Below are 18551 nucleotides of genomic sequence, written 5' to 3'. Positions count from 1 at the left end.
CCCACCCCGAAGCTGTCCCCCAGGGAGATGATGGTGGGGGGTAGGCCGAGACCTACTCTCAGGCACATCTTCTGTGCTGCAGGACTCGCGGTTCGAGGTCTTCAAGAACGGGACCTTGCGCATCAACAGCGTGGAGGTGTACGACGGGACGTGGTACCGCTGCGTGAGCAGCACCCCCGCTGGCAGCATCGAGGCCCAGGCCCGCGTCCAAGTGCTGGGTGAGCTGGCGCCTGGCCTCCTGGGCAGGAGAGGACCAGGGAGGGAGCAGCAGCGTCCAGAATCTTCAGGCCTGCCGCCTCAATTCCTCCCCTTTTCTGCTACTGAAACAGAAAAGCTCAAGTTCACACCACCGCCCCGGCCGCAGCAGTGCATGGAGTTTGACAAGGAGGCCACGGTTCCCTGCTCAGCCACAGGCCGAGAGAAGCCCACTATTAAGTGGGTCCGGGCAGGTGGGTACTGTGTGAGCATGGGGTGGGGGCAGCAGGCAGTCCACTGGTCAGATGTATGCCTGTCTGAGGATGAGCTGAGTGCCCAAAACTTTGGGATAGACAAGAAATGTAGGGGCCGATTTATGGTCCAGTTAGAAAAAAAAAAGCCAGACACAAAAGAGGTCAGGTTACAGCATTAAACAACATATAAGACGACTCAAGGCAACAAATGATTGGATTGGTCCAGACAGGGCCGTAAAGTCCTTTCCCTCTTTTCAAAATAGTCATCCTTTCCAATGTAAAAGTAATCCTTTAGAAAATTTTGGCAGAAAATAATGCATAATCCCACCATCAGTCATCTCTGGGTGTGTACCTTTTTGTGTGTACATCTTTTTGTTTTTACATAGCAGTTTTACTGTACATATAATTTTCACTTATTATACTTCCATGAGTTGAGTCATGCTTACTATAGAAATGGAAGATGCAGATAACTGTATGTAATTTTATCTTTTTTTACTTAACATTATCAAGCATTTCCCCGTGGTTTTGTACATAAACATTGGTTTTGATGATTGCAATAATATTCCAATGATTGGATTCACTGTAATTTACTTAAATATCCCCTAAATGTTGGACATTTGGGTTGTTAACCACCCTCCCTTCCTCCCTCCCTTTCTCTGCCTCTTTCTGTCTCTCTCTCTCTCTCTGTCTTTTTATTGCTGCAATAAACATCTTGAGGCAGAGTTTTTTCTGGACTTGGGTTTATTTCGTTTGGGAAAGATTCCCAGAAATGGAATAATTATGTATAAAAGGGTATGCACGTTTTTACAACCCTTGATGCGAATGGCCAAATTGTTTTTTAAAAGGTTTTTACATTCCCATTAACAGTGAGAGAGAGGGGGGTTGTAGATTCTGAGCAGCAAGTGGGCTGTCTCTGCTCAGGTGTCTGGGGGAGCTGTCTGTGGGGGGTGGGACTCAGAATGGGTGGGACGATGGCAAAGAGCAGGAATGGGTTCTAGGAGTGGAGAGTGACAGGCAGTGAGGGTGAGAGCAAGGCACATTCCAAGCCCAACCAGAAGTCCGGTTTGGTGGAAGTGGAACGTTATACAGGGCAGTAGAAGGACGTGAGACTGAAAAATTGGAAAAGGAGTAAGTAATAGGGACTCCCAATGCCTGGCTCAGGCGTTTGGATCTTGTCTGCGAATAGCCAGGAGCGATGCTGTGTTTTTCAGTAGAGGCGAGTGACTGAGGGCTTTGCTGGCCACTCATGGGACTCTGGTCCATCCCATCATTCCCCAATGTTGCCCCTGTAGATGGGAGCAGCCTTCCAGAGTGGGTGACGGACAACGCTGGGACCTTGCACTTCGCCAGGGTGACCCGCAATGATGCCGGCAACTACACTTGCATCGCCTCCAATGGGCTGCAGGGCCAGATCCGTGCCCACGTCCAGCTCACCGTGGCAGGTGCGACCGTGCAGGGGGCTGGGGCTGGGGCTGGCGGGCCCTGTGGGGCAGCTGCCTGCACCCCGCCAGCCCCTTTGCTCAGTGCTCCCTGCCCCTCACCGGGCTCTTCCCATCCAGTGTTCATCACCTTCAAGGTGGAGCCGGAGCGCACGACCGTGTACCAGGGCCACACGGCCCTGCTGCGGTGCGAGGCCCAGGGGGACCCCAAGCCACTCATTCAGTGGAAGGGCAAAGACCGTATCCTGGACCCCACCAAGCTGGGACCCAGGTAGGCTGTCTCCTTCCCACACCCACCCTGCCTCTCCTGCAGCCCAGTCTCCCTGGAGCTGGCCTGGTGGGCAACGCTGTGACTTCTCTCCTGGCAGGATGCACATCTTCCAGAACGGCTCCCTGGTGATCCACGATGTTGCCCCCGAGGACTCGGGCCGCTACACCTGCATCGCGGGCAACAGCTGCAACATCAAGCACACGGAGGCCCCCCTTTATGTCGTGGGTATGGGACCCGGAGGGGTGTCCTGCACCGGAAGTGGGGGCACCTCACTTCTTTCTCATCCTTGTGCTCATCGGCCCCTGTACACAGAAGGCACGAAACCATTTTTGCGGTGGGCGCGGGCATTCAGCTGTGTCCCCTCCACCAGGCCACCTCACCGTCAGTCTCAGGTTCCTTGCCTGGACCTGGGCTCTCCCTTAAACATTCCACGGCTAGTGGGTGTGTGCCTGTTCCGGGGAAGTCAGGGGATGGTGCCCTTGTCCTAAAATGCTTCCTCCCAGGTCTCCCTACAGGTCCCTGGGTGGGCAGGGAGGGGATCAGGCCAGGAAGCAGCAGCACAAGTTTCCTTTACCCTGGAGGCCCAGAGAGGATGGTGTGTCAGGTGAAACACCCTGACTAGGGTCAGGGACTTGGAGTTTGGGTCTGGCCTCTCTTGTTAACCACCTCTGTACCCTTGCAGGTGTTATTTCCTCCCCAGGGGCTTTTTTCTCTGTCTGTAAGGTGGGCGTGGTTTAAATGAGAGGTTTCAAACTTTTTTTGGTTTAGCAGCAGAACTGGTTTTCTAGACAAAGTTTTATGTGGAACTTTAAATGAGTAAGGTGAAGTGACAGCCTCCTTGGTTGAAGCCACTGGGTGTGTGTGAGAGTTGGGGAATCCTGCATGGCCTCCCCCTTGGGCCTCTCTCCCTCCAGGCACCTCTTTCTCCATGGGACCCGAGGCCACTGAAAGCCCCTAGACTAGAAGATCCCTTCTGCAAATACGTTTCTCTTTTTTTATTTATTTATTTATTTTTTGGCCATGCCGCACATGAAAGATCTTAGTTCCCTGACCAGGGATTGAACCCATGCCCCCTGCAGTGGAAGTGCAGAGCCCTAACCACTGGACCGCCAGGGAAGTCCCTACCAATACTTTTCTTGAAGAACCACTCTGTGCTGGGCGATGGCTGGGATTCTAAACCAAAAGTTCCCAGATGCAGCTCTTCAGAGCCTGACTCATGATGTTAAGTCATTAAGGAAGCTTGTTAGCAAACAGTGTGGGTTTGTGGTGGGGCCGACAGATGTGCCTCTTAGGTGTGTCCCCGGCCTCGTGTCCAGATGCAGAGCCAGCTTGGGAATCACTGGCCTCAACTCCTGCAGAGCTCCCTCTGGCCTTGGTGGGGCCCTGAGGACCTGGCCCTTGTTGATGCCATTGCTGGTGGTGACCCTCCCTGGGTCGCTCTGGCTTGGTCAGGCCAAGTGTCTGGGAGGTTGTCTTATGTGTGCAGTAGGGAGCAGCCAGTAGAGAAGTAGGGCTGGGCTTGCTTCAGCGTCCCCTGCTCACACCTATCTGTATGTCTCTCAGACAAGCCGGTGCTGGAGGAGTCGGAGGGCCTGGGCAGCCCTCCGCCTTACAAGATGATCCAGACTATTGGGCTGTCGGTGGGCGCCGCCGTGGCCTACATCATTGCCGTGCTGGGCCTCATGTTCTACTGCAAGAAGCGCTGCAAGGCCAAGCGGCTTCAGAAGCAGCCGGAGGGCGAGGAGCCAGAGATGGAGTGCCTCAACGGTGAGGGGCCCTGGAGGAGGGAGGCCCAGGAAGAGGGAGGCGGTGCTGTGCGCAGGTGCTGAGCGCCCTCCCGTGGCCACGGAGGACAGCGCTGTGGCGCTGGAGGGAACTGCTGAAGCCAGAGCAGAGCCGCTCCTTACCGCCCCCCTCCCCTTCCCCCGCCGCCCCCCTGCCCCAATCCCAGCTGGAAGCCTGGAGTTGGCCGATTCCCTGGGCCTTGGCTTCTGCGCAACCTGGCTTACATCTTGCTCGTTGGAGCCTCTTGGGCCAGCCTCCTACGTTTCCCTGCCTTCTCCCTGCAGTTCGAAACCACAGACATAATTTAAGTATATGTGTTCATGTTTCTTTGCACACCTTGTCTCCCCCCATTAGTCTTTGAGATTCCCCAGGGGCGATCTGTCTGCCTGTTTCCCTCCTCCTGCCATTCTCTCCTCCGACTGGGAGCCCCCTGGGGACATTGCTGGGTCTCCCCTCTCAGTTTAGGAGTTCAGGAGCAGGGCCTGGGTTTCCCTTGTTGTGATTTTCCCTTTGTGCCTGCAGGAGACCCTATGAAAGCAAAAACCCTTATGTCACCATGCTGTCCAGGGACCATTGACTCAGATAAGACTTGTGCAGTTTTTTCCATTTCAAAAGTTGTAATCGGCTGTGTCAATAAGTGGTCATACCCTAAGGGATGCCTGTCTCCCTCACCCCAGCCCCATCAGTTCATCGGTTGGATTGTGTGTGGATTTTGTGTGGGACCCCAGAATTGGACCCCTTTGGTGGAAGTGGGAGATTGTGGAAAAGAACTGCAGTCCCCGCCATGGTGGCCAGAGTGTCAGGTCTTATCCTGACACCCTCCCTGCCCCTTCTTCCCAGGCGGCCCTCTGCAGAACGGACAGCCCTCAGCAGAGATCCAAGAGGAAGTGGCCTTGACCAGCTTGGGCTCCAGCTCCGCGGCCACCAACAAACGCCACAGCACAAGTGACAAGATGCACTTCCCTCGGGCCAGCCTGCAGCCCATCACCACACTGGGTGTGTTGCCTTGGCCATCATCACCCCTGCTTAACTACAGACTCTGATCTGTCTTGGGGCTGCGCTAGGGCTGGTGGCTCTGGAGTCCCTGAGGCCCAGAACATCAGAAATGGAGGGAGCTTTGGAGAGGCCCGGTCCAGTGTGTCCCCCACCTGTTGTCCACACCCCACCTCCACAGATTTTGTCATTCCTGTGTATTATTCACTTGATGTTTTATTTAGATTGACTCTCCCTCACCTTTAAAAAGAAATCAACTAAAGTTAGCTTTGTTTTAGGAATAACTCTGAAAGTTACGGATCTGTGCTAGTTAAATGTTTTCTGAGCATAGGTTAGAATGTAGAACTAAGATCTATTTATGGTGAATGACCTAAAATTCTCATACAGACCACCCTCTAGAAAGTACTATTAATCTGACCCCTTTATTTCACTGTTAGCAACTGCCAGGCCCAGGGCAGAAGGGGAAGTGGTTTGCTCAGGGTCACCCACACAGCTGGGGCCACCGCCTGGTCCAGGTGGGTGGAGCAGAGAGACTCCCTGCTGTGTGACACAGGCCAGGTGCCTCCCAAGTCAGGGGCTTTCTCTGCTCGGGGGAAGGCTGCTGGCCGACTCAGACATGTGTCCGCAGGGAAGAGCGAGTTTGGGGAGGTGTTCCTGGCAAAGGCGCAGGGCTTGGAGGAGGGGGTGCCAGAGACCCTGGTGCTTGTGAAGAGCCTGCAGAGCCGGGACGAGCAGCAGCAGCTGGACTTCCGGAGGGAGTTCGAGATGTTTGGGAAGCTGAACCACGCCAACGTGGTGAGGCTGCTGGGACTGTGCCGGGAGGCTGAGCCCCACTACATGGTGCTGGAGTATGTGGACCTGGTATGCTGCTGGCCGGGGCCCTGCTTGTCTCGGGCTGGGCAGTGCTCTGACCTGGGGGGTGGGGGGCACCGTGAGAACCTGCTGTCATCACCTTGAGATGCTCAGCCTCCTGTCCCCCCAGCTCTCCGACACCCACCTTTCGTTGACCCGCACCCCGTCTGCCAGCCCCATGTCTGGGGGTGGGGCCCAGGTTCTTCCGGCTTCTCCCTCTGCCCGCTGCTCAGAAACTGGCTTTCCTTCTTTCCCTGCAGCCTGCACCACTTGAGGGACAGTGTTAACCCAGCCACTAGCCTTCTCTTTCCACCCTGCTTGGCACGCCCAGCTCCACCCCTCACCCTTCATTCCCTCGCCCATCTAGGCCTAATCCCCTTGGTCTTCGAGCTGCTGCTTGTCAAACTCCCCAGCTCGGGGCAGGAAGGGGGTGGAGTGACCCTCGACTTTCCGTTAGCGAGTGCTCGTGAGCACTTTGTGCATGTTTTTGCCGCTGGTGTCCCCTCTTCGTTATGTCTGGAGGACACAGCCTTCCTGTCTGGGGTCCGTGAAGACCCCGTGAAGACGGAGGGTTGGGGGCTGTGGGGTTTTCCTCTCCTGGCTCCCTCAGGGCAGGGGCTTCCTCACCTGCCCATCTGGCAATGACCGTCCTCCTCCCTTTCCGACGTGAGAGCTTCTAGGAGGCACTTCCTATAGTTTTTAATTCCCACTGGACACTCCCCATGGGAGGGGGTCTGGGCTGGGGATTGGGCGTTCAGGTCAGAGCTCCTCAACCCCCCCACCCACCATCCCCCCGGGGCGGGTACCTTGTGAGCACCTGCTGGGTTGGATGCTTTGGAGATACCGGCTGGACTCTGACTTGACAGAGACGCCTGGCTTTTCCTCAGGGAGACCTCAAACAGTTCCTGAGGATTTCCAAGAGCAAGGATGAAAAGTTGAAGTCGCAGCCCCTCAGCACGAAGCAGAAGGTGAGGACGGGGGCGGGTCGAGGCCCCCAAGGTGGGCCAGGACCCGGGGCAGTTACCTAACAGCAGTGCACTGGTTGAAGGCATCCTGTGGGCCAGGCCCCGTGTAAGTACTTACCTCAGCGATCACGGTGATCCTCTGCAATACATGTCGCTGTCCGAGTTGTGGGTGAAGACGCCAAGGTTTAGAGAGATTAGGTGACTTGTCCCAGTCATGGAGCCTGTGAGTGCCTTTGTGTGGCCACGTTGCTTTTGGAGAGAAGAGCTGCCCTTCACCTTGGCCGCTGGAGCAGGACTTCTGTCGCCTGCCTTGGACGCTGAGCTGGAGGAGCAGCAGGCAGCCTGGGTGTCTAGGGGCCTTCGGGGCTGGGCGTGGCCCTGAGCGTGTTTCTTCCTCCTCCGCGTGTGAACTGGCCTCCTGACATGGTGCCCCTGCCTCCATCTCCGAGAATCCACAGGATTGTCTGCTATGGCTGTATATGGAAAGCCACAGGACAGGACGTGCTTCTCCAGCTGGGTGGGATGTCAGGACCCCAGAGCTCACAAATCAGGGCACGCGTGGAGCCAGTGAATCTGGCATGATGGGCCCTTGGGGATGCAAAATTGAGACTGTGCCTGTCCTTGGGGCACTTAGGATCTAGTGGGAGAGCTTGGGTAAGTGAGTATGGCGCGTGCCTTACAGACTTCAGGTAAGACACAGAAAGCAAGTGAGAGACATAAAATAAGAGACGTTGAAGACGTCCACGTCCTTTAGGTGGACAGTGTGGTTAACAAAGGTCTCCTGGTAGAGAAAGGCATTCGAGTTCAAGTCTCAAGGACAAGAAGTAGGTGAATGGTGGGAAGAAGAGGAGTTTAGGTATGTTGCTTTGGCTGGGACAGGGGCGTAGGCAGGTGACGGGAAGTTATTTCCATCACGTGATCCGAGGGACTCTCTTTGGTTGAGAGTTGTCACCACTGTTGCTGAAGATCTCTCCACACTTTTTTGCCCAAGTGTCTTGAACTTGATGGGGAAAATTCAGTAAGTTGGGTTTCATACTCTCCAAGGACAATATTCTGCATTGGATGGTGGGGGAAGGGCATTGCTTTAAAAAAAAAAATTGGAGATTTATGGACCGTACCTCAGACTTGCGGAATCTGTGAGAGTGGGGTCTGAGGATCTGCATTTTTTTTTTTTTTTTTTTTTTTTTTTGCAGTATGCGGGCCTCTCACTGTTGTGGCCTCTCCCGTTGGGGAGCACAGGCTCCGGATGCGCAGGCTCAGCGGCCATGGCTCACGGGCCCAGCCGCTCCGCGGCATGTGGGCTCTTCCCGGACCGGGGCACGAACCCGTATCCCCTGCATCGGCAGGCAGACTCTCAACCACTGCGCCGCCAGGGAAGCCCGGATCCGCCTTTTTTAAACAAGCTCTCCAGCTGATTCTTAAGCTCATTAAGGTTCAAGGAGCCCAGGAGTAGGATAGTGGCTTTGTAATGGTTTTGGTTAAAGTCTCCTATAAGAAATGCATTTTAGGGCTTCCCTGGTGTCGCAGTGGTTAAGAATCCTCCTGCCAATGCAGGGGACATGGGTTTGTGCCCTGGTCCAGGAAGATCCCACATGCCACAGAGCAACTAAGCCCGTATACCACAACTACTGAGCCTGCGCTCTAGAGCCCGTGAGCCACAACTACTGAAGCCCTTGTGCCTAGAGCCTGTGCTCCGCAACCAGAGAAGCCACCACAATGAGAAGCCCGCACACCGCAACAAAGAGTGGCCCCTGCTCGCCGCAACTAGAGAAAGCCCGCACGCAGCAACGAAGACTCCAACGCAGCCAAAAATAATAAATAAATTTATTTTAAAAAATGCATTTTACATCATGGCCCAGCAAACACACACATACACACACACGCAACTAAAATTAATCTTTCACAACCCTGTATTTGATGCACTTAATATTTCCTATCCTACCCTTTTTTTTTTTTTAACCCACTAAATTGGTTTTGATACCCATATGGGTCTCGATCAGTAGTTTGAAAAACACTTCTTTTGGGGGATTCCATGAAAATGAAAATTCTTAGGAAAGCTATATTAAAATTTGTAGATGCTTTCTGGTGCTAATAATTTAGTGAGCTGCTGTGCCACTTTATATTCCTAGGGTTCTGGGGGAATAGAAGGAGAAAACGTTCAGGTTTTTTGTTTTTTTTTTTTGCGGTACGCGGGCCTCTCACTGGCGTGGCCTCTCCCGTTGCGGAGCACAGGCTCCGGACGCGCAGGCTCAGCGGCCATGGCTCATGGGCCCAGCCACTTCGCGGCATGTGGGATCTTCCCGGACTGGGGCACGAACCCTTGTCCCCTGTATTGGCAGGCGGTCTCTCAACCACTGCGCCACCAGGGAAGCCCAACGTTCAGTTTTTAAAGGGAGGTGGAGTGGTAAGCAGGGTGCTCCCTGGCCAGCTAGAGCCGGAATGAGGGTGCTGTGCCTGGATGGGGAGGAGCCTCAGGAGGATTCCAGGATATCTGTGGGATCGTGATAGCAATCAAAGACACAGGCCCTGGGTGGTGGCATAATTGTAGGTGATGCTTGTTAGAGTAGCTGATAAGATAATGGAGATGTTGAAGTTGGAGCACTGTAACCTGTGATTTCTCCGTGGATCACCTGCAAGCTAATGACGGGACCAGGAGCAGGGGCCGCTTAGCACACCTGGTGGACAACGCTTTGCTTTAAGCAGTCAGATGCCGGACAGGAAGCAGCAGCCTGTTTGGGAAGAGCAAGGAAGCGTCACGGTGGCTTAGCCAGAACGCGGGCGAGCCCCCAGGGTGTTAAAGTTGGAAAGGAGGGGTGGATCTGGTCTTTACCAAAGTGCAGGTGTTTATAACAGCATTTGAAAATTAATCCCGTGGCCATCTGATGGCGGCTTGCCCAGCAGTAAGGAAACACTTAACTGGCTTGGGTTAACAGAATTCCCTTTTACTGTCCTCGCTTAGCCAGTATTTCCAGAAGCACTGCTTCTCTGGAAAGATAGCAAGTTAGTCACTGGGCCAAGACCTCTGTCTTCTGTTCCCATGACTAGCAGCAGATGGTTTAGCCTGTGAGCCAGAGCAGAGAGGGCAGGCTGAGGGGAAAGCCAAGTCTGATGAGGGCTTGTTACAAAAGCCTTTGTCTGCCCCTTACGGACAACGGGGCAAGGCTGGACAATGCCCTGGCGTTTCGTTTTTTTTTTTTTTTTTTTTTGCGGTAGGCGGGCCTCTCACTGTTTTGGTCTCTCCCGTTGCGGACGCACAGGCTCAGCGGCCATGGCTCACGGGCCCAGCCGCTCCGCGGCATGTGGGATCTTCCCAGACCGGGGCACGAACCCACGTCCCCTGCATCGGCAGGCGGACTCCCAACCACTGCGCCACCAGGGAAGCCCGTGGCTTCACTTTTGATAAAGAAAATGCACCAAAAAGATGAGATTTCCCCTAACTCTTGGTAGTGGCCCGCGTTCAGCCCGTCTGCATATGCAGTGTCAGTCGATATATTGGATATGTAATGGGTCCAGACTGGTTGTGGTTGGGATCAGTGCTGCCTAATAGAACTTCCCGAGGTGGTGGAAACATTCCATACCTGTGCTGTCCAGTGCAGTGGTCACCAGCCCCACGTGGCTACTGAGTACTTAGCATGTGGCTAGAGAGACGGAGGAGCTGAATTTTTTATTTTATTAAGTTTTAATTAACTGAAATAGCCACACGGGTCTAGGGGGCTACTGTTTTGGACAGCGCAGGTGTAGACCATTGTTTTTAAACTTTTTTTGACTGAGACCCACAGTAGCAAAAAAAAGAAAAAGAAAAGAGAGCACATTTTACATCACAATGCAACACAGACGTGCATATTTATTTATTTATTTAAAATATTCTAAAGTATCACTTTTTAAAAATTAATTAATTAATTTATTTTTGGTTGCGTTGGGTCTTTGTTGCTGCGTGCGGGCTTTTCTCTAGTTGTGACGAGTGGTGGCTGCTCTTCATTGCGGTGCACGGGCTTCTCATTGCGGTGGCTTCTCTAGTTGCAGAGCACAGGCTCTAGGCGCACGGGCTCCAGTAGTTGTGGCACGTGGGCTCAGTAGTTGTGGTTCGCGGGCTCTAGAGCGCAGGCTCAGTAGTTGTGGCACATGGACTTAGTTGCTCCTCGGCATGTGGGGTCTTCCCGGATCAGGGCTTGAACCGTTGTCCCCTGCATTAGCAGGTGGATTCTCAACCACTGCGCCACCAGGGAAGTCCCAGACGTGTATATTTAAAAAATGAAAAAAGTTCCATGAATGATAGTTATCCTTACCACGTGTGATACTCTGATATTTTCTATTCCTTTAAAAAAAAATGCTGGTTAAGATTCACTAAATGGGTTTTATGCCATACTAGTAGGTTGTGACCACAATTAGCAACTCTCCAGTGGAGGCAGTGGGGCCTGCAGGGATCTCACTGGTCAGAGCACACAGACTGAGAAGATCTGTTTCTGGAGTGACCCCTCTCCCAGTGTTTGGACTCAGCTCCTCTCCTGGCCTTTCCGTGACCCTGGGAGCCAGGCCGGTGAAGCTGCTCGGAGCCAGCCAGGGATGCCGAAGGGCCAGTCCACGGCCAGCACCCCACCCCTGGGGTCACTGATGGCAGACAGCCCTTCCTGTGCCCCCATCCACAGTGAGGTGACCCAGGAAAGACAGCTGCAGTGTTGAGGAAACAGCCAGGCTTTGGCATTCGGCTGGGACTGTGGGCAAAGCTGAGGAGGAGCCCACCTCACAGAGAGCAAGAAGGGGAGCGGCTAGCTTGGCTCAGGGCCCGGGCACACAGTAGGTGCACAACAAGTGTTCCCACCCCCTTCTCTCTGACTGCTTGGTCTCCTCCTTGCCCTGGGTAATGTGGGAGCAGCCCTTCTACCACTCACATTCACCTTTGTTCCTTTTTGAACTTCAGGGACATAGAATCAGATAAACCATAATCTTGGTTAATCGGTGACATACTGTCATTGGTCCACACACAGGCTGCTTTTACTTACTTATTGTTATTTTTTTAATCTTTTTATTGACGTGTGTATGTATGTGTGTATGTTTGTTTCACTTTGATATTTCAAACTTAAAAGACTGTAAGAATGGTTCAAGGAGCTCCTACAAACCCTTTAGCCAGATTCAGTTGTTTACATTTTGCCCCATTTGCTTTATTGTTCTCTGTGTCTGTATATTATTATTATTATGCATTTTTCTGAACCATTGGAGGTAGGTTAGAGGCCGACTTCTGACCTTTTGCAATCAGATGTGTGGCAAATGATACCTTGTCAGGTCTTGATTAGTATTTTCTTGGTCACCCATGATACTGGTCCTTAGCCACGTTTGTCTCTCCGTGATTTAGTATGTGGTGGGTGGCTTCTCCCTTATGGATCCTGAAAGTGAGTCTGTGTGCTGGAAGAAATACACAGCTGGCCAGTAACTTGTTAAATAACCTTCCACGCGGACCTCTTTGCATTTCTGTTTGCCTTGTTTTTATACACAAGGAAATGCTACATGTCCTGTGTCCCTTGGTGTTGCTCCCAAGGATTGGATAAGGTGACAGAGGCATAGGGACCATTGGTCTTTACAGGCACTCTCCTAGTGCTCCGATTTTACCTCTGTTTGGCATGGCTCACCTTCCCCCAATTGGTGACACCCTTCTGCAGGTACAATTCTTACCTCCCTTCTAGACTGCCCTCTCACCAGGAGCCCAGTCTTGCCGTCCCTGTCATATTCCATCAGCACCCAATTGTATGTGGTGTATAGTAGATGCTCAGTTGATATTCGTTCAGTGTATTGGTGTATATTTTTTAAATGTTAATATTTCTTAATTATAATTACACTTAATATGTTATATAATGTATTATACGTAATACATTCACATGGCTCAAAAACTTTTAAAAGGTATCAGTGAAAAATCTCCCCAACTCCCTTAACACTTTGGAAAATAGTATTGCATTATTTTGTAATGCTAGAGCTACTCACAGTCCATGACCCCCCACGAGGTATCTTAGAGAAACTCATGCATATATACACTCATAAGAACATTCATAACAGCACTGTTTTTTTTTTTAAAGAGAGAGGGAGGGAGGAAGGGAGGGAGGAAGAGAGAGGTCATGCTCTTATTTATTTATTTATTTATTTAGTTGTGCCGGGTCTTAGTTGTGGCCGGTGGGCTCCTTAATTGTGGCTTGTGGGCTCCTTAGTTGAGGCTTGCCAGCTCCTTAGTTGTGGCACGTAGGCTCCTTAGTTGTGGCATGCATGTAGGATCTAGTTCCCTGACCAGGGATCGAACCCGGGCCCCCTGCATTGGGAGCTTGGAGTCTAACCACTGTGCCACCAGGGAAGTACCCAGCACTGTTCTTTTTTTAAATTTTATTTTTGGCTGCGTTGGGTCTTCGTTGCCACACGCGGGCTTTTCTCTTGTTGTGGCGAGCAGGGGCTACTCTTCGTTGCGGTGCGTGGGCTTCTCATTGTGGTGGGTTCTCTTGTTGTGGAGCACGGGCTCTAGGCGCTTCCGTAGTTGTGGCACGTGGGCTCAGTAGTTGCCCAGCACTGTTCTTAATAGTGAAAATCTGGCAGGGGGCGGGGGAAACAAATTTCCACTGACATTAGAAGGAATAAATTATAATGTGTTTATGATGAGAAAGAACTCAGTACAATGATATCCCAAAAAAAAGGATGAACCTTGCAATGTTAAGTGACAGAATCAAGGCACAAAGGAATATACGTATTTGTATGATTGCAGCCTTATCTGGCTCTAAAACAGGCAAAATGGAATTGTATTGTTTGTTTAGGAACATACGCATCAGCGGTAAAACTGTAAAGAACAGACAAGACATTATTTTCATACAAGTCAGGATAGTGATTACCTCTTGAGGAGAGAGGAGAATTTGTGATGGGGAAGGAGCCAGTGAGGAGCTTCTGGGGGCCTATCATTGGTTTCTTTTTTTAACTTGGTGACTGTTACCTGGGTGTGGGCGTTATAGTTATTCGTGAAAGTAGACATATTTTATGAACTTTTCTATATGTAGTTCACACCAAAATATAAACCAAAAGTTTCCCTACCTTTTCTCTCTGGCCTCCAGCTACCCTTCTCAGAGGCAACCTGTGTGTGTGTGTGTGTGTGTGTGTGTGTGTCTCTATCTACCTTCGCTCACACATATATTTTATATATAGATATATATGATTGTTTATTTTGTTTTTTATGAAATGCAACTAGTAGAAAATATGTAACTTTGAAGTAAAAAAAAAAAAGAGGAGCAGCCCATAAAGATGTGAGCTATACTTACTGCCCAGTTATTTTTCACTCAGCAGGTGGTCACTATGTGGTCTCCCCACCCCACCTGCCACTCACTTAATCTAGCACCTGCTGTGCATGGGAGTGGGGCCGAAAACTTTATTTCATTCAATTCAGTTCTCCAACAACCCAGGAGGCGCAGGTCCTGTTATTCCCATTTTACAGAGAAGGGAACAGGCTGTTGTGCCTTTGTTTTGGGGCTTCCTTCAGCATCACATTAATGGTGCTGAGACCCCACCAAGAGCTGTGTCAAGGGCGGTCCGCCAGTACCCCAGTCCTGATGTGCTCTGACAGCCCCTTTCTCGTTCCAGGTGGCTCTGTGTACCCAAGTGGCCCTGGGAATGGAGCACCTGTCCAACAACCGCTTTGTGCACAAGGACCTGGCCGCTCGAAACTGCCTGGTCAGCGCTCAGAGACAGGTGAAGGTGTCGGCCCTGGGGCTCAGCAAGGACGTGTACAACAGGTAGGGGGCACAGGTGGAGTGGGCGAGGGGCAGAGGGCAGACACAGCTGGTGGGGGGATGAGAAAGGGCTTAGTCCAAAGCTGGAGACCCCTGGAGGGGCAGAACCTTCCCACCCTCTCCCAAGGGTGCAGTAGGCGTCCCAGCCAGTGGACCACAGCTCCCTCATCTTACACATTTTCTCTAGTCATAAAAAAATTATAAACCTTTTTCAAAAGTAACTAGTCACACTTTATATAGTTTTCTATAGAATTTAACTATTTGTATGGTTCTCTCTGTAACTTCCTGAACTCAGTAGTTATTTTTAAGGCTAAGACTTAAAGCTCAGCACCCGTAGCCAGAGATCGCGCTGGAATGTACATTACCTGGTGCCTCCGGGAGCTTCGCCTCGAGTCATCCCAGTTTTGACTCACCCTGGTTTGTCTGACCGTTGCTTTAGTCATGATTGGGTTATCACTAGTAAAGCTCTTTAAGATTTCTTTTCATTTAACGTGTTCATTTTTCACACTTTTAATATAGAAAGTATGTACGATTATTAGCTTTTAAATATTGACATTAGGTGAAGTCTGATTCTTAAGGGAATTGTTTAACCGTCAGACCCCATGTGGATGCCTCCAGATTTCATCCAGTATACAACCCCCCCACCCCACCCCTTGCTAAGCAAAAACGTTTCCAATTTCCCTGAATGCCTTGATACAGAAAATCTGGGCTGTAGCTTGGGTATGAGACCCAGACCTGGGATGAGGCGGGGATCCCAGGCTGTGCCCCTCACCCCCCCACCCCCATGCCTGTGTGTCCTCTTGTCCCACAGTGAGTACTACCACTTCCGCCAGGCCTGGGTGCCGCTGCGCTGGATGTCCCCTGAGGCCATCCTGGAGGGCGACTTCTCCACCAAGTCTGATGTCTGGGCCTTCGGCGTGCTGATGTGGGAAGTGTTCACTCACGGGGAAATGCCCCACGGAGGGCAGGCAGACGACGAAGTGCTGGCAGGTAGGCAGCTCTGTTTCCGAGAGACGGTTCCAGATGTTCTCTAGGTGGAGAGTTTGCTCAGGGTCCCGGGGCCAGTTCAGCCCCCGCCCTCCTCTCTCAGGGCTGGTATCAGCACGTACATGGATGTGGCCACCCCACTTTTTAGATTACCGAAATACCTTCATACTGGTTGGTAAATAGCCCTCGTCCCCAGCGTTCACTCCAGCTACTCTGGTGCCTGCCTATTGACCCCACTTCAGCCCCTGTGTATTGGCTGCTTCTTGTGCTGCTTGGACCCTGCCCCCGCCAGCCAGAGAGAGCTGGGATCAGGGGAGTCCTCCCCTTTGCTTGCAAGATGCTTTCCATAAACTCCCTGAATCCTTGCTCATCCACACTGGCCAGCGTCCCTCAGAGTCTCCCTCACGTGGCTGCCTGTGGGAACTGCAGGCTGCACAGAGTATTGGACAGGTGGTTAAATATTTTGACTAACCCTCTTCCCACCGTCTTTCTGCAGACTTGCAGGCTGGGAAGGCCAGACTCCCGCAGCCTGAGGGCTGCCCTTCCAAGCTCTGCCGGCTGATGCAGCGCTGCTGGGCCCTCAGCCCCAAGGACCGACCCTCCTTCAGCGAGATCGCCAGCACCCTGGGAGACAACCCCGCGGATAACAAGCCGTGAGGAGGGAGCCCAGGCAGGCTGTGCCTCAGGATGGCGTGGGCAGGGGAGGACCTCCTGAGGGGTGCCCACAGCATGATGGGCAAGATCCTGGTCCTCTCGGGCCCTAGGGGCCCCGCCCGGGCACCACAGGCACTGCTGAGGTCAGGCAGGGCCTGGGCTTTCTTCCTCTTCCTCACTCTCAGCCCTTGGGGAGGCTGATTTGGACCCAGACTGGGTGACTGGGGCTTTGGGCTGGGCAGCTTTCTCTACCACCCCTTCCCCCATCAGGGGCAGTGTGGGTGCCTCAGGTAAACCCAATTTCTGGCCTGGGTCTCCTCCCCTCCACCAGGTCCAGTTCTGCCACTCACCTGCCAACTTCATCGGGGGAGGGCTAGGCTGGAGGTGAGCTGGCTTCAAGGGGATTTCCTTAATATACTCAAGTCCTGGATTGTTCTGGCCTCTGGGGACCACTGTGGGGTCTGCACTAGGATCATGGAGGACCCAGCCAGCGAGTCCCCCCCACCCCCACCCCCGCCATGGACATGTGCACGCTGACCCAGACCTGCGCCTCCTACCCACCCTTCTCTCCTTTTCTCATCCTAAGTGCCTGGCAGATGAAGGAGTTTTCAGGAGCTTTTGACACTATATAACCCGCCCTTTTTGTATGCACCGTGGGCGGCTTTTGTATGTAATTGCAGTGTGGGGTGGGAGGGCATGGGACGTAGGGGTGGGTCCTGGAGGAGATGGGACAGTGGGCCACCCCTGCCTCACACCTTTATTGTTGTTGTTGTTGTTTGTTTGTTTGTTTTGGTTTTTTTTTTACACTCGCTGCTCTCAATAAAGAAGCCTTTTTTACAACCTGCTTCTGATGCTCATTCCCTACTTTTTGCCCATAAATGATGTGCCTTCTTCCCTCGCTTATCGGAAGGAGCCATGTGCCTTCCCGGAGTCTTGGGGGGTGCTTGGGCAGGGATAACTGGCAGACACTGGTCCTTCTCTCTGGTTTGTGGAGCAGTTGAATACTTTTTTTTTTTTTTGGCCACACTGCGTGGCTTGCGGGGTCTTAGTTCCCCAACCAGGGATTGAATCCGGGCCACAGCAGTGAAAACACGGAGTCCTAACCACTGGACTGACAGGGAGTTTCCTCCTGGGGAAGTTGAGAATGTGGGCTCAGAGGAGGTGAAGCTACCTCTTGTTCATGTGACCCTGTGTTGCTCTTTGATGCCAACTAATTATTCTCTGCTGGCTGGCCTGGTACTCACACTCAGGTATTGAGCGTAGAAGTGTGAGGAGGGAACTAGTTAGAGTGGGATTGGAGAAGGAGTTAGTGACAGATTCAGGTCTCTGAATCCCTTTTAAGACTCTAGGAAGGTGATGGAGGAGATAAGGCTGAGCAGAGATGCGCTTAATGCCTCACTGCTCCAGGGCTTTCAGCCCTCAGCTGGTTTGATTCCTGCCTCTTCATTACCTAGACCTTGTGTCATCAGTTACACTCTACCATATCGTAACTTCAGCATGGTTCCCCATCCTAAAGAGATAAGTCCTGACCTCTGGAATAGCCCTAGTTCCTTCTTTTCCTCACCAAATTTCTCAGTAATGAAAAGAACAGCTTTTATTAAATACTTGCTCTGTACCAGTCTCTTTGCTAAGCACTTAGCATGCATTATCTTATTGAACTTCTGTGATCACTCTGTTAGCCAGATATTATTGTTCCCATTTCACAGATTAGGAAACCAAGGCTCAGGGAGGTCAGGTAGTTTCCCTAAGGTTAAATGGTAAGTGAGCCACTGTTGTAGATATACAGTGTGGTACATCCCTCAGGTGTGTTGGAGTGTAAAAAAACAAAAACAAAAACAAGAAAAACCCATAAGAACAATATCTCTAGAGCAGTGCTTTTCAAATTGTGGGTTGTAACCATCATTTTAAAAATATGAAACAATAAAAAACTATCTGAGTACATTGTATACCTCATGGGTAAGTATTGTTTTACAAAATTTTGTTTATTATATTTGATATGTGTTTGGGTATGTTAGCTTATGTCAACTATGGGGGTGGTGCTGCAGCATAAAAACCCCAAATCTCACAACAACAATTTATTTTTCTCACAGATCTGCAAGTTGGTGAGGTTTGGCTGATCTTGGCTGGACTTAGCTGAGTTCAGGCGGGCTTGGCACCAGGTGGTAGGTCTGGTTTGGGTCTACTCTGCTGGCCCCCAGAGCATGCTCCCATGCAGTAGCAGGAGCACAAGAAGTCCCGCCAGATCATGCCAGCACATTTAAAAGCGTCAGTCTATTAACATTTTATCAGCCAAAGCAAGTCACATGTCAAAACCCAACATCAGCACTAGTAGGATGTGACTGCAAAGGATGTGGATATCTTATTCCAACACAGGGTGTAAAAATGGGATACAATAATTGAATTCACTC

At 51.6% G+C, this 18551-nt stretch overlaps 1 protein-coding gene across 4 annotated transcripts in view; it reads left to right on the top strand.

The window, feature by feature from the left end:
- PTK7 (protein tyrosine kinase 7 (inactive)) overlaps window positions 1–16987 on the top strand; it is a gene marked incomplete at its 5' end in the record, with an annotated part of 59855 nt that extends 42868 nt beyond the window's left edge. The window contains 12 exons of one of the 4 annotated variants that reach the window (XM_082664233.1): window positions 83–218; window positions 330–449; window positions 1742–1891; window positions 2009–2159; window positions 2257–2384; window positions 3723–3926; window positions 4785–4940; window positions 5566–5798; window positions 6677–6757; window positions 14354–14505; window positions 15314–15492; window positions 15986–16987. In XM_082664233.1, coding sequence (XP_082520359.1) covers window positions 83–218; window positions 330–449; window positions 1742–1891; window positions 2009–2159; window positions 2257–2384; window positions 3723–3926; window positions 4785–4940; window positions 5566–5798; window positions 6677–6757; window positions 14354–14505; window positions 15314–15492; window positions 15986–16146 — 1851 coding nt within the window. In that variant the 3' untranslated portion in view covers window positions 16147–16987. The remainder of the gene's footprint in view (window positions 1–82; window positions 219–329; window positions 450–1741; window positions 1892–2008; window positions 2160–2256; window positions 2385–3722; window positions 3927–4784; window positions 4941–5565; window positions 5799–6676; window positions 6758–14353; window positions 14506–15313; window positions 15493–15985) is intronic. The other 3 variants (XM_082664234.1, XM_082664235.1, XM_082664236.1) reach the window with 3 other exon arrangements.
- Window positions 16988–18551: the final 1564 nt, after the last annotated feature.

The sequence above is a fragment of the Grampus griseus genome, assembly GCF_964374135.1.
Source record: "Grampus griseus genome assembly, chromosome: 10".
NCBI classification, from domain to species: Eukaryota; Metazoa; Chordata; class Mammalia; order Artiodactyla; family Delphinidae; genus Grampus; species Grampus griseus.
Note: the sequence above shows the minus strand (reverse complement) of the source record. Positions and strands in the feature narration are given on the sequence as shown.